The sequence below is a fragment of the Nannobrachium achirus genome (assembly GCF_963921795.1).
Source record: "Nannobrachium achirus genome assembly, chromosome: 14".
In the NCBI taxonomy this organism is placed as follows: domain Eukaryota; kingdom Metazoa; phylum Chordata; class Actinopteri; order Myctophiformes; family Myctophidae; genus Nannobrachium; species Nannobrachium achirus.
Genome location: NC_137821.1, coordinates 32,198,151 through 32,211,684, shown reverse-complemented (window position 1 = coordinate 32,211,684; position 13,534 = coordinate 32,198,151). Strand labels below are relative to the sequence as shown.

The 13,534-nt window shown below is 44.9% G+C and overlaps 1 protein-coding gene across 1 annotated transcript in view; it reads right to left on the bottom strand.

Annotated features, from left to right (window-relative positions):
• Window positions 1-13,534, bottom strand: part of arap2 (ArfGAP with RhoGAP domain, ankyrin repeat and PH domain 2) — a gene marked incomplete at both ends in the record, with an annotated part of 239,703 nt that overhangs the window by 128,944 nt on the left and 97,225 nt on the right. The window contains 1 exon segment of the mRNA XM_080741531.1: window positions 7,366-7,540. Coding sequence (XP_080597657.1) covers window positions 7,366-7,540 — 175 coding nt within the window.

Here is a 13,534-nt window from a genome sequence, read left to right as displayed (position 1 = left end):
TCGCTTTCGCGACGCGTTGTGAGCTTGTATATCAGCTATGTAGCCTAGCTAACAGCCGTAGCAGTAGCAGCTTCTCATGTAAACACGTTGGTTTCGGCTCTACGGCTATTAGCTAGGCTACATACATAGCCGATATACAAGCTCACAACGCGTCGCTTTCGCGACGCGTTGTGAGCTTGTAGATCTGCTATTTTTCGTTTATGGACGTTGTGTGTGTGCGTGCACTGTCACGACACGCACGCACGCACACACAGGCTACACTGACTACACAGAAAATAACACAGGCACCACAGGCACACAGTGTAACTGTCTTTTGACGGAGCCTGCTATTCTCTCTGGCTGAAACAAGCATACAGTGAAACCACGCCCCCCCTTGATACAACTCTATATTAAACAAACGTTAATATTAATTAGATATGCCTACGTCACATTGCACTCTAGAACAATGATAACTAATATTTAATGAGTGGCGCCAAAGATTTCTTTTCGACCTAGAGACTGGAAGTACACAGAAATAGCTACAGAGACAGCAGAAAGCTCTGAATCCCCAAGCCTATGGGCAAATTGAACCATATCACTGCTCCCTATCACAAGTGACTCATTGATATAATATATATTTATAGAAAAAGTGATTTTGTGTTTCATGGACCTTTAAGGACAGTACTTGAGTACATGTACTCCCACTGATGGACAGACAAATTATGATTCCAGTGGAGATAATTCCAGTGGCATTGAGTTGAAGGCATAAATTAGATGGTATTCGTATGAGCTTTTTAAGGCACACTCAATTGAACAAACCTTTCATAGCAGTCAAGCCAAACAAGACCAGCATTTTTACATTACAGCAAAACATTGAGGGAGAGTTGGACATTTGCCACGTCTTCTGAATGAATTCTAAATTTATCTCAGCACTATATACTATGACATGAACCAGAGCTCAGGTCAGGCTGTGGAACAGCTTCACAGTCAGCTACTTGATAAAAACACCACCACACATTTAAGTTGTTGTTGCTGTCAGGGAAGCAGTCAGTGAATTATTACAAGTAGATATTGTCACTGCAGTATATCGTCGTTGTCGGGTGGAAACCTCGTATCTCCAAGTTTCACATGTGTACGTTCTTTCGCAGAGTAAAGCCCTGCTTCATCATACAAGGCCGTCACACAAAAGTAGTGAAAACAGCAGATCTACAAGCACACAACGCCTCGCGGTGCGAGGCGTCGTGTGCTTGTAGATCGGCTGTTTTCACTAGTTTAAATCATTTTCAAAATGATGAATGCAAAACGAACGGTTTTGGACATACTAGGGTTTCATCGGACAACGACGGTATGCTTCTCTGTTTATAGGCCTTTCCAATAGAACTGGGATTTTCTCCCTTGACATCTTTCCTGTTCTTTAATTGTGTGTGTTCTTTATGCCGGTGGTTTTCAGTGCCCACGAGGGCCACAAAAGACGAGGATGAGACGCAAATGAGCATCCCAAGGTACGTTGGCCTTTGTGGGAGGGGGTGTCTGTGTTGATCTGATGGCCTAGTGGAATGAGATCCATAGAGAGTTTGCATATAATGTAGGCGGCCAGTGGGCCAATTGCGACCCGCGAGAGACAATTGTGCGGCCCCCGCACACCCCTAATTTACACATCGTGCAAAATCATTGAAAAAAAAAAGCCAAAATAAGTCTGCACTGCGCTTTTTGGAACGCATAAGATACCATACATCACCACCTGACCGGTGATGTAATAGCATCCGATTGGCTCTCTTCAGTCATTAGTTCAAGCCATTCACAGCAAGACCTGTGGCAGTGTTTGGCCAGTAGACCGCTGTGTTTGCAAGAAATTAGGAACTTTGTCACGCTGAAACTGTAACTAAAGTTACCAGAGGCTTCCAATGTCAATTTTGAGTCACTTGACTTGCCTACGTAATTGTTGACGTTTGGAAATAGAAATCAAACAGGACCCTGGCGAGACTGAGAGGAGAAGTGAGAAAAAAGAAAATACCACAAACGGAGCAAATCAGTTTGGATATCAGGCAGGCGATACCACTGTATCAGCTTCCAAGGCCAGGCGTGAACAAGCGTTGAACAGGTTGCTGAGTCCTGTCGCCATGTCAGTCTTGGCGAGACACACTGGCACTATCAATGTATGTATTATGATTGTCAATAGGCTCCTTTGCCATCTCACTGGCAATATCACTTTATGTATATCTGACTGAATATAAATGACATGACTGTGAATACACTCCATTCCCACGCCTTCAGGATAACATTGCATACCTATAACGCATTATAAGCATACTTACTAGTAAGAGGCCTAAGGGCGAAAAGCGAGCTCGCCCTAAAGGGGTGAGGTGATGTCACGTGATGTCAATGCCAACAAATTGAGGCGTTACAGAAGGAAGGACATTGTGTTGTTACAGAAGGACAAGATGTGCCAGTTTTCATAGACAACTGCGGCCTTCGGTCGCAAAAATGCGTTACAATCTGCTTATGGTATAATTATAGTCATAAATAGTTATAATGCTTTATATAGCATTATATAAAGACTTATGGTCTAAGTATAAATTCAGGGCTATCCTCAATAAACTCTCATGACAGCAGTGGCCCTCAAAGCAGGGGCATCAACAACAAAAAAAAGAAAAGAAAAAGAAAATACAAAGGGGACATAGAAATAAAAAATAAACTAGAGCCATTTGAAAAGTTTTCCGCTCTGAACTGCCCTTGGAGGCTCCGTTAAGAGTCAACAAGAGTGGCCACCGCTGGCTGCCTTTATTGCATCCATCCAGGGTGGGGAGATGCAAATGAGCGTCCCAAGGTACTCTGGCCTTCGTGGGAGGAGCTGTCTGGCCTAGCAGAATGAGATCCATAGAGGCTGTTGGTTAACACACACGCGCGCACACACACACACACACACACACACACACACACACACACACACACACACACACACACACACACACACACACACACACACACACACACACACACACACACACACACACACACACACACACACACACACACACACACACACACACACACACACACACAGAGAGAGAGAGAGAGAGAGAGAGAGAGGGAGGCATACAGCTAATGAGGTGGCAGAGCTCTAGCGGGGACACAGGGGTTATCCTAATGTTGGTGTACTGTTGTGGAGACGTTGGACAGGAGCTACAAATGAGCCACTGAGGAGGGGAGGAGACAGGGGTTCGGTGTGTGTGTGTGTGTTGCGGGGGGTGTGTGTATTGCGGGTGTGTGTGTGTGTGTGTGTGTGGGGGGTGGGGGGGGGGGGAAATAGCAGATCTAAAAGCTCACAACGTGTCACGCACGGCACACAAAGCTTCTGTTTCCGCCCAAAAATGATAAATGGTGCATTTATATAGCGCTTTTATCCAAGGCACTTTACATAGATTGTGCATCACATTCACCCATTCACACACACATTCATACAACGATGGCGGAGGAAACCATGCAAGGCACCAACCTGCACATCGGGAGCAACTAGGGGTTCAGAGTCTTGCTCAAGGACTCTTCAACATTAACTCAGGGGGAGCCCGGATTCGAACTGGGAACCCTTCGTGCTCTAATGACGGTTTCTCTACCCCTGAGCTATGCCGTACATGCTGTACATTTGAATTATACAATCAGCTTTTTTGAAAATAGCCACAGCGCGTCACACCACGATGCATTGTGAAAGAAATATTATTATACATTCATGCACTTTTACGCTTTTAACAGAGTATTTGTAAATTGTGGAATTGATACTTTTACTTAAAGGAGTAGTTCACCACTTTTCAACCTGTCTTCATATAATAGGTCCTCACTAATGTTCATGATAAAATATCAAAACATTTTCTACTCAGTCCAAGTCTCCTAGGAGAGCTGTGGGAAGTTCAGAATCCATCGTCTTGTGACATCATCATTTTCCAAAAAAAAATGTTATCAATATTTTTGAAAAAAATATTTAGATTTTTATTATCATGAGAACAATGGCTTCCACTTTAAAATTGCAACTTCTCAGGAATAGAAAGCCTGCAGTTTCTATAAGCTGGATTGGCAATCGATGATGTCACAAGACGATGGGTTTCTGACCTGCCCACAGCCCTCCTCTGAGAAAAAAAAAAGCTATTTTTAGTGAGGACCAATTAGATGAACATAGGTTGAAAAGTGGTGGAGTACCCCTTTAAGTAAAAAATAAAATAAAAAGGTACTTTTTCCATCACTGCCATCCCAACAGGCTGACGGCAAGGTCGGTTCACAGACTGTTGCTTTGTGTTGTGTTGCAATGTTGCACCCTGTTGGCTCTTACAGCTTTCACTGCTTCAGTGAGACTCTGAACTGCATGCTGGCTATGGACTCAAAGTTGTGGTAAACAAAACAAAGGCAAATAAAAAAATAAAAATAAAAAGAAAGTATGAATACATTCATGGAGACTCGCAACTGTCAAGCACATATATAATGAGGCTGAACAATAATGAAGAATGGATGAGCGAGCGCACACACAAACAAACACACGTGCACGTGACACACACACACACACACACACACACACACACACACACACACACACACACACACACACACACACACACACACACACACACACACACACACACACACACACACACACACACACACACACACACACACACACACACACACAGGCAGATGTTTTTTTAAGCTTCATTACCCAAAACTTTGATGAGGGCAAGGCTTAAGGGAGAGAGATAGAGAGAGAGAGAGAGAGAGAGAGAGAGAGAGAGTGTGTGTGTGTGTGTGTGTGTGTGGGTGCGTGTGTGCGAGTGTGTGTGTGTGTGTGTGAGTGCATACGTCGGTGCATGCCGTTATCTTCAAGCGCACCTCCGAAAAAATAAAGACCATTACCATGAAGACCAGGTGACCCATGGCAGCAATTAGGAGTGACCCAACAGGCTGGGTGCGGGCGAGCGTGCTCAGATGTGACACATACATTATGCAAAGCAGGGTCCCTAAGAGAGATAGAGTCCCACCTCCACCCCCCACCCCCACCAACCCCCACCCCCCTAATGCCCTGAGCCGGCAGGCTCCTTCGCTGCCATCATCATCATCATCACCCCCACTACCTGGGATTTAACCACCGGATATCCCCCGCCTGGGGAATCTCAACGACACGGCACATCTGTAACCCATAGCACATCTGCCCCCGACGCAGACCGCTGCACAAGACAGTCACTCAAATCTCACTTCACACTCGGGAGGGAGCAGGCACGTGTACACACACACATAGACATCAAAGGGGGCTTGAGCCCCTGCCCTTTTATCTGTCTGTAAAAAGTGCCCTCTCCAGACCATGAATGCTGTTTTTACTATGGTGAAACAAATGCAAATGCCCTCTTTCCACGCATTACCAGAAGGCAGCATTCAAGAGAATTGCCTTGTCCAAACTCTCCTGAACTTGAATGCAGCATCTTATGTTGAAAGAATTGCCCTCTCTGTGTAGAAGTCCATGCCGTTACGCCACATCTCCAGTATTCACTTGATTATGCTTAGTTCAGTGTGGTATCACGCACCGAAAATAGCCGACCTCCAAGCTCACAACGTGTCGCAGCGTGAGCTTGGAGGTCTGCTATTTTCGATATTTCCACCAAAAGGCCCTTATAGAAATTTCAGCCCCTCTAACTGTACGTCCCTGGAGGAGCCGCGGGGATGGGCTCCCTCCGAGGTATGAAGTACAGTAGTAGCAAAATGGCTGCCGCGAGGAAATACATTAAAACAAGAGCGAGTATGGTAAACCAAGAGCGAGGGAGAAAGTTAAAGAATTGGGGGGACTGGGGGAGAAGGGAGGGAGAAAGAATGAAAGGGAGGGAGAAAAGACACAAAGCGAAATATGAGGGAGAAAAAAGTGTTTCTTCCCACAAACAGGCTCCCATTAAAAATGTGCGAGTGCTTCTGCCTTCGTTTTTCAAGCCGGCGGGGAAAAAATTAAATAAGAAGCAGAGAGAGAGAGAAAGTCTCCCGCTGAGCTTTTATAGGTGCCGCCGCAGCGCCGCGGAGGCCGGGTGTGATTCCCAAACATGATTGGTTTGTAGAAGTATAAAGACAACAGGCTGGGAAATTTGCAGAGGCAAAAAGTTTTGTCAGGGGAAAAAAAACAATTCACACACGTGCGCACATGCGCCCCGTACACACACACACACACACACGCACACACACACACACACACACACACACACACACACACACACACACACACACACACACACACACACACACACACACACGCTAAGTTTAAAAAGGCCTTTTTCAGATTTATCTGACAATGTCAGGCCTGGCAGTGTTGGAAAGGGAGAATAGAATACATTAGCTTTTTTCAGACTCCAAGGTGTTTTCTTTCTTCGTAGCACAAAGGGGGACTGTCCGACGACTTGGCCAGATGGTTTCCAGCCATGGCAACCTTCCCGTATTTTTTTGTCCCCCCACTAGCATCGTTAGCCAAAAAAGAATACATATACACTTAAATGTGTAGAAAATCCACACACATTATACACACATGGACACCCCCAGGTGCCCCCACCTTCTAGCAAACGACTTTGGCATTGGTGGCTATAAGGAGACTTGAACGAATACCCAGCACACATATCGTCTCTGTCGGGTGGAAACCGCACATGTCCAAAACTGTTACTTTTCAGGATTCAAATGCAATAATAGCAAAAAAACTAGGAGGAACATAATCCCTGACCAACCACTGACCGGTTGCTGACGTTCGTTCAGCTCTCTCAAAAAAGTAGCAGATCTGCAAGCTCAAAACCTGTCGCTCAAAACGCATCACTCAAAACATGACGCGTTTTTGTATGACGCTGTAGTATGATCAAGTAGGTTGTATTGGCCCGGTCCACTGGCATAGCTGTCCGGGCAACTAGAATCCAGAAACGAACCCCAGCCTTTGCTGCACGTTACTCCCCATCTCTCTCCCCATTTTCTGTCAACCTACAATCCTATCAATAAAGGCAAACAAAGAAGCCAAAAAATAAATTAAAAAAAGTAGGTTGTTACCCCATTAAGACTGGGATCGCATCTGTGTTACATAACCACTTTAACCATTATTTTGTAAACTTTGGCTAAATAGCAGATATACAAGCTCATAGCGCAGCACAGAGTGCCACGCTAAGAGCTTGTAGGGGTCCGCGGTCAAATACATATAATTCTAGGGGTCCTTGACAAACTTTGAGCCCAACAGATAAAGAAAACCATTAGGATTTAGAAGACATTTTTAGGTATTTTTCATTAAAAACATTTTTAAGTCATTGTTAATTTACGGGAATAAAATAACACAAAAAGTTAGAATATGGAAAGTACGGACAGCAAACGCTAGACCAAAAGGCGAGCCATAATTACCGGAGAGCTTGTTGTGGTGCAGGAACTCCATCTGCAGCCGCTGCCCGGCCCGCTGGGCCAAAAGGTAGGGGGTGGAGAACTCCGGGTCTCCCGTGGCGCACATGACGTCGGCCCCGCTGAACACCAGCGCCATGGAGCGCAGCACGTCACACGTAACCACCGCCGAGCACAGCGCCTGAGGAGACCAGGAAATGACACAAACAGTGAAATATCACTTTTAACTCTTTTACCGCTTTGGACGTTCCCGTTCGCCCCATTTTTCACGGCGGCGCGATGCCAATTGTACGTTCTTTGTCTCGTTCTTTTGTACCTTGTTTTGATGTCTGTAAACTGATGAGGGGTCGCGCGGGTGTGTACCCGTAAAAGTGCTCTCAAAAACCCACTGGACGTTAGCATCAATGGAGTAACAAAACGCTTCCTTGTTATTTTCTCTGGGTCTATTGCTCTGTAGCGATTTAGTGGCCTGGATGGATGGGAGCCGACCGCAGCCATTTCACATTAATTCTTACATGAGGCTGCCCTCTACTGCTATATGACCAAAGTGCACTATGTAATGAGAAAAGAAAAAAAAAAAAAAAGATCTTTGTCTATAACCTCACAAAGGTAAGCTGCTTTTGCTGGCACAAGACCCAATAAATAAATAATAACATCTGGCAGTAAAACTGTTAACTCATACAGTGCCATCCGGCCACAAGGGGTGATAGAGTGCCAGAAATTTCTCCATAGACCTTCTTTATAGCTTTCGTCGACCCTCTCCCAACTGGCTTGTGTTTTCACTCCAGTCAATGCTATGGGTGTCGAGAGGAGGAAGCTAGCTGACACGTAGCCAAAATGCTAACCCATTTAGAAGCCCGATCTAAAGCTATTTCAGCCGCAAAAAACTTTCTCTTTGGGTCTGGGGACACAATCCGGAGAAAATCCTGTCTAAAGATGTGATTTATTATTGGAGTGGGCGGCGCGATTTGGCCGTTAGCGCGAATACGGCCCGTGGATGGCCGAGTCTAAGTCCCGGCCAAGGATGGACGTCTAGACCGGGGCTTCGTTGAGGCCTCCGATAAAATAATTCATTTTATTAAATATCCCGGACATGTTCGGGATAGGCACCCTGGAATACGTCGCGCAGCCTACAATGAACATTCGGTGAACATTGGGGGGGGTCTAAACTTTATTTTAAACCATTTTCAATGGAATAAATCGTCGGAGCATCTAGCGTCTCTCGTTGGTGAGCGTTGGGCGAGCCGGGACCACCCACGTTGCTCCAAGCAGCTCGGGGTAAGTAAAATAGCAAATAAAAAATTGTTTTTGATCCCGAATATCCCGAACATGTTCGGGATAGGCACTTAAAGGGTTAAGTACAATTTATGCCTGAACACAAATCTGTGTCACTTTAGATTTGAACCACTTTAAACATTATTTTAACTATAAAAAATAGCAGATATACAAGCTCACAGCGCAGCATCAAGTGCCGCACTGCGAGCTTGTAGATCTATTATTTTCGAAAAATCGTGAACATGTTGTGCAAGTCTTTGAATATTTCCGACCCGATTCTATAAATGTCTTCTAAATCCTTCCTCTAAATCAGTGGTTCTCAAACTTTTTCATGTCAAGGACCCCCAAAATGACATGTATTTAGCCGCGGACCCCCATCTCAAAATATGTTGTTCCAGGGACCACCCAGAAGCAAATATTTGAGTTACAAATGTTCGCTTTTAAAAAGATATATTCAAAGACATTCAGATATTCAAAGAAAAATAGCAGATATACAAGCTCACAGCGCGGCACCGTAGTTAAAGCATTAAATAATTCCTAAATGGGTTAGTACAATTTTTAGGTAATTTTACTTTACTTGAGTATCTCCATTTTTCAATACTTGTACTTGTATCTCAGAGGCAAATATTGTTCTTTTTTTTTACTCCACTCCAATTATTTGAAAACTTTAGTTACTAGTTTGTTGCTATTTGAAAACAGAAGACACATCTACAAGCTCATAACGCGTCGCAGTGCGACGTGTTGTACATTTTGAATAAGGGACTGGCACTTGTAACTATTTCTATATTGCGGTATTGATACTTTGCGTGAAGTGAAACAACTGTGACAACTTTTTCCACCACTGCCACACGCACGCACGCTCACACGCCCCGCGCGCACGCACACGCTCAAGCGAGTTTGGAGCTGATTAGTGATTGTGGATGTGAGATAAGCTACAGCCCAACAACAGGGCTGATGGATGAGAAGGGAAGGATGTGCACTCAATAAAGCGCCGGCGGACTGATTGCAGACGACAATCCTCTTGTCCATCTGCGATCATTACGCTGCCTGCCTAGCGCTACAAGCAAGCCCACCATCATTACGCTACCTGCCTAGCGCTACAAGCAAGCTCACCGCCGAGTGGTGATTTAACTCTGGACCTGCGTGCACACTCCAGATGTGTTCCTCTGTAGGGGTTTCTATAGTAGCAGGCAGGCAAACTGTAGTGGAATGAAATGCACCATATCGTCGTTGTCGGGTGAAAACCTTGTATGTCCAAAACCGTTCCTTTAGCATTTTTTCATTTTAAAAATGATTTAACCGCGAGGCGTTGTGTGCTTGTAGTTCGGCTGGTTTCACTACTTTTGTGCAACGGCCTTGTATGGTGAAGCAGGGCTTTACTTAGCGAAAACATTTACAAATTTGAAACTTGGAGATACGAGGTTTCTGCCCGACAGTGACGATATGATGAACGACGCACACACGCACGCACACACACACACGCACGCACGCACACACACACCACAAGTCCAGTCAGATTTATCTATGTACCAAATTACATCCGAAAAGCACTCACTCAATGTGCTTCAAAACTGGGAGAAAATACAAATAAATGCTATGGTCATTAACGATGATACAAAATCCACATAATTGCCTATAATTAACACATATTACCACACCAGCGGAAAATCAAAGTGATGAAAAATATACATGTGATGAAAAATATACATGTAAGATGAATAATAATAATAATAATACAAAATGTATTAAAAAAAAGGATAGCGAACCTAGGGGTCCCTAGGGGTCAGTGCTTAGCCCCTTCATCCCTCTCCACCAAATGTCTTCCCGAAAATAGGCAATTCTGCAAGCTCAAGCTTGCAACACCTCGCAAACGTGACCCGCTGTGACCTCGTAGATCAGGTTATTGGAGCAGTGAAGCAGCTCCCTACAAACTCTCCCTGTCCTCAACCCTGTCCCGTAGAGTACAAATATAGCTGCAATGCAGGCCTGGGTCACCAGGTGGCGCTATGTTGAGCAGCCGAGACACACACACACACACTATGCGTGCTATGTTTCTTTAGTACAACGGCGCGTGGCCGGATTTTTAAACTATAAAAACTGTTGTGCAGCCTAGACACACACAAACACACACACACAGTGTAAAGCTGCTCAAATTCACCACTCCACTTCGAACTGAGATTTGATTTTTTTTGGGCCTATTAGGAGATGCCTAGAAGAGGGACAAACGGTTAGGGGATGTTCTACAGCAGATACCAGGCCGGCAAAGTTGTACAAACAAGAGTGCAGTTGAATTATAAATGATCAATCTGTCCCGCCGCATGCAGCCGGCTAATAGGACAGAGACGAGGCAGAGAGAGAGGAGTTGAACTTCCAGCGTCTCATCAGAGGCAGCGCCGGTCGGAGCGCGCCATCGATCCCACACTAAACAGGCCAGTCTCAAAACAAGGCACAACACCGCTGAATGTACGCACAGACACAGTACACGCACACACAGTTTGTCAATGTAACCAGTCCACCACACACACGCACAAACACGGTCTGTCAATATAACCTGTCCACCCGCTTGCTGCGCGCACGCGCACACACACACACACACACACGCACACAGACACGCACACACCCCTGTCAATAGAACCTGTCCTGTCCAGCTGCCCCTCCCCCTCCCTCAGAGATAAAGATGTCTACAAACGTGTACTTTTTTTTCTTCCCCGAGTGCTCATTATGTGTTTGTTCTCCAGCTGTTTACACAAACAGTTTCCGCACAAAAGGCTTGAAGAGCTCAAATCAATAACAGACCTGCATGGCAGAGCCAACTCGACACTGAAATACCGGAAGACGGGATCAATCTCTCTCTCTCTCTCTCTCTCTCTCTCTCTCTCTCTCTCTCTTTATACGAGTACAGAAAGGTGACGCTTTAAAGGAAACAACATAAAAAGCGTCTTAGTAAGGTGTTGGGCCACCTAGAGTCACCAGAACAGCTTCAAGTTCAATGCACCTTGGCATAGAGATTGTGCAAGTCTCTGGAACTCTATAGAGGCAATGAAACACCACTCTTCCAAAAGATATCCTCTCACTTGGTGATTTGATGGCAGTGGTGGAGAGCACTGGTGTAAAGTAACTTTACTTGACTTCTTACTTTACTGGAGTATTTCCAATTTTCAATACAGTTTAGGCATTTACTTTTACTTCTTCTATTCCACTACATCTCAGAGGCAAAAATTTAACTTTTTACTCCACTACAATTATTTGAAAACGTTTGGTCACTAGTTACTTATAGATATTGATTATTATTACGAAACATATATTAGCCACTTCAGCTCTATACACTTTGGCTATTTGAAAATAGCCGATCGACAAGCTCACAACCTGTCGCATTGTGACGTGTTGTGAGCTTGCAGATCTGACCTACTGACTGATCAAGTAGTGTCCTGCACTCTCAGTCTCAGTCAATCGAGGTAGAGTTACTCCCATATTTCTACGTACAAATAATAATTCATGGTCATTGAAAGTGTGCTTTTGACCATCATTTACGACCCTATTTACAGGTAGTGTCCGGTCAAATATGTTCTAATTAGTAACCACAGGGTCCATGGCTAACGCGCGGTTGAGGGCTTGTGGGTCGGGTTTATTAAATGAGATGTGGTGAGCAGGTTGGTGTCGTTCAAATTATTACTAAAAAGAAAAAGAGAAAACCTTCACATCACTATAACACACACACACAAACCACACACGTGCACGCACACACACACTAGTCTAGGTCAGATTATGGCGCAGCAGTCCCATGCAGCCTGTCCTTATTCTGTATCATCTCCACAAATGACCTTCTATGTCACAGCAATTACTGCAGCCACTGGAGGGTTCCAGTGTGTGTGTGTGTGTGTGTGTGTGTGTGTGTGTGTGTGTGTGTGTGTGTGTGTGTGTTACAGTGGTCTAAGCAAGTCCTTTGACACCCCCCTCTCTAGGTCATGTGGCCTGCGGAGACTTTGTGGAGGTCAATGGGATATAAGCTTCTAATGGGGAGCATGGGACTGTGTGTGTGTGTGTGTGTGTGTGTGTGTGTGTGTGTGTGTGTGTGTGTGTGTGAGAGAGAGAGGAGAGAGAGAGAGAGAGAGAGAGAGAGAGAGAGAGAGAGAGAGAGAGAGAGAGAGAGAGAGAGAGAGAGAGAGAGAGAGAGAGAGAGAGAGAGAGAGAGAGAGAGAGAGAGAGAGAGAGAACATAATACACAGTCAAATTGTTAGTTTTAATTTGACTTGTGAAAACGGACCCACATGGACCCGTACTTTGGGTCCATTTCTACATTCTCACGTTTAAATGAACACCAAGGATTTGACTGTGTGTGAAGGCCTATATTGGAGAGAGAACGGTGAAAGTAATTCCATGGCTTCTGTGGAATTATGAGGAAGCCAGTTTAAATGGAGACGATCAGCTCCAGAGATACACGGAACATGACTGCAGAACAGCCAAACGCGTGCGCGCCAAGCACACACACACACACACACACACACACACACACACACACACACACACACACACACACACACACACACACACACACACACACACACACACACACACACACACACACACACACACACACACACACACACACACACACACACACACACACACACAAAACAACGGCGATTCGCCTCCGTGCCGCCGTTCTCAACACACAGATACACACAGATACACACACACACACAGAGCTACAACTATCGATTATTTCCTTAGTGATTATTCTATCAATTACTTTTTTCGATTAATCAAATAACCCGTGGACACATTTTAAATCAGTCTGATCAACGACTTAAGCCTTATTTTATTCTTTGGAATACAACCAGGTTGTGATGTCTTTCTATGCAAATCGATGATTATTTTGTATCAATTAAATCGATGACAT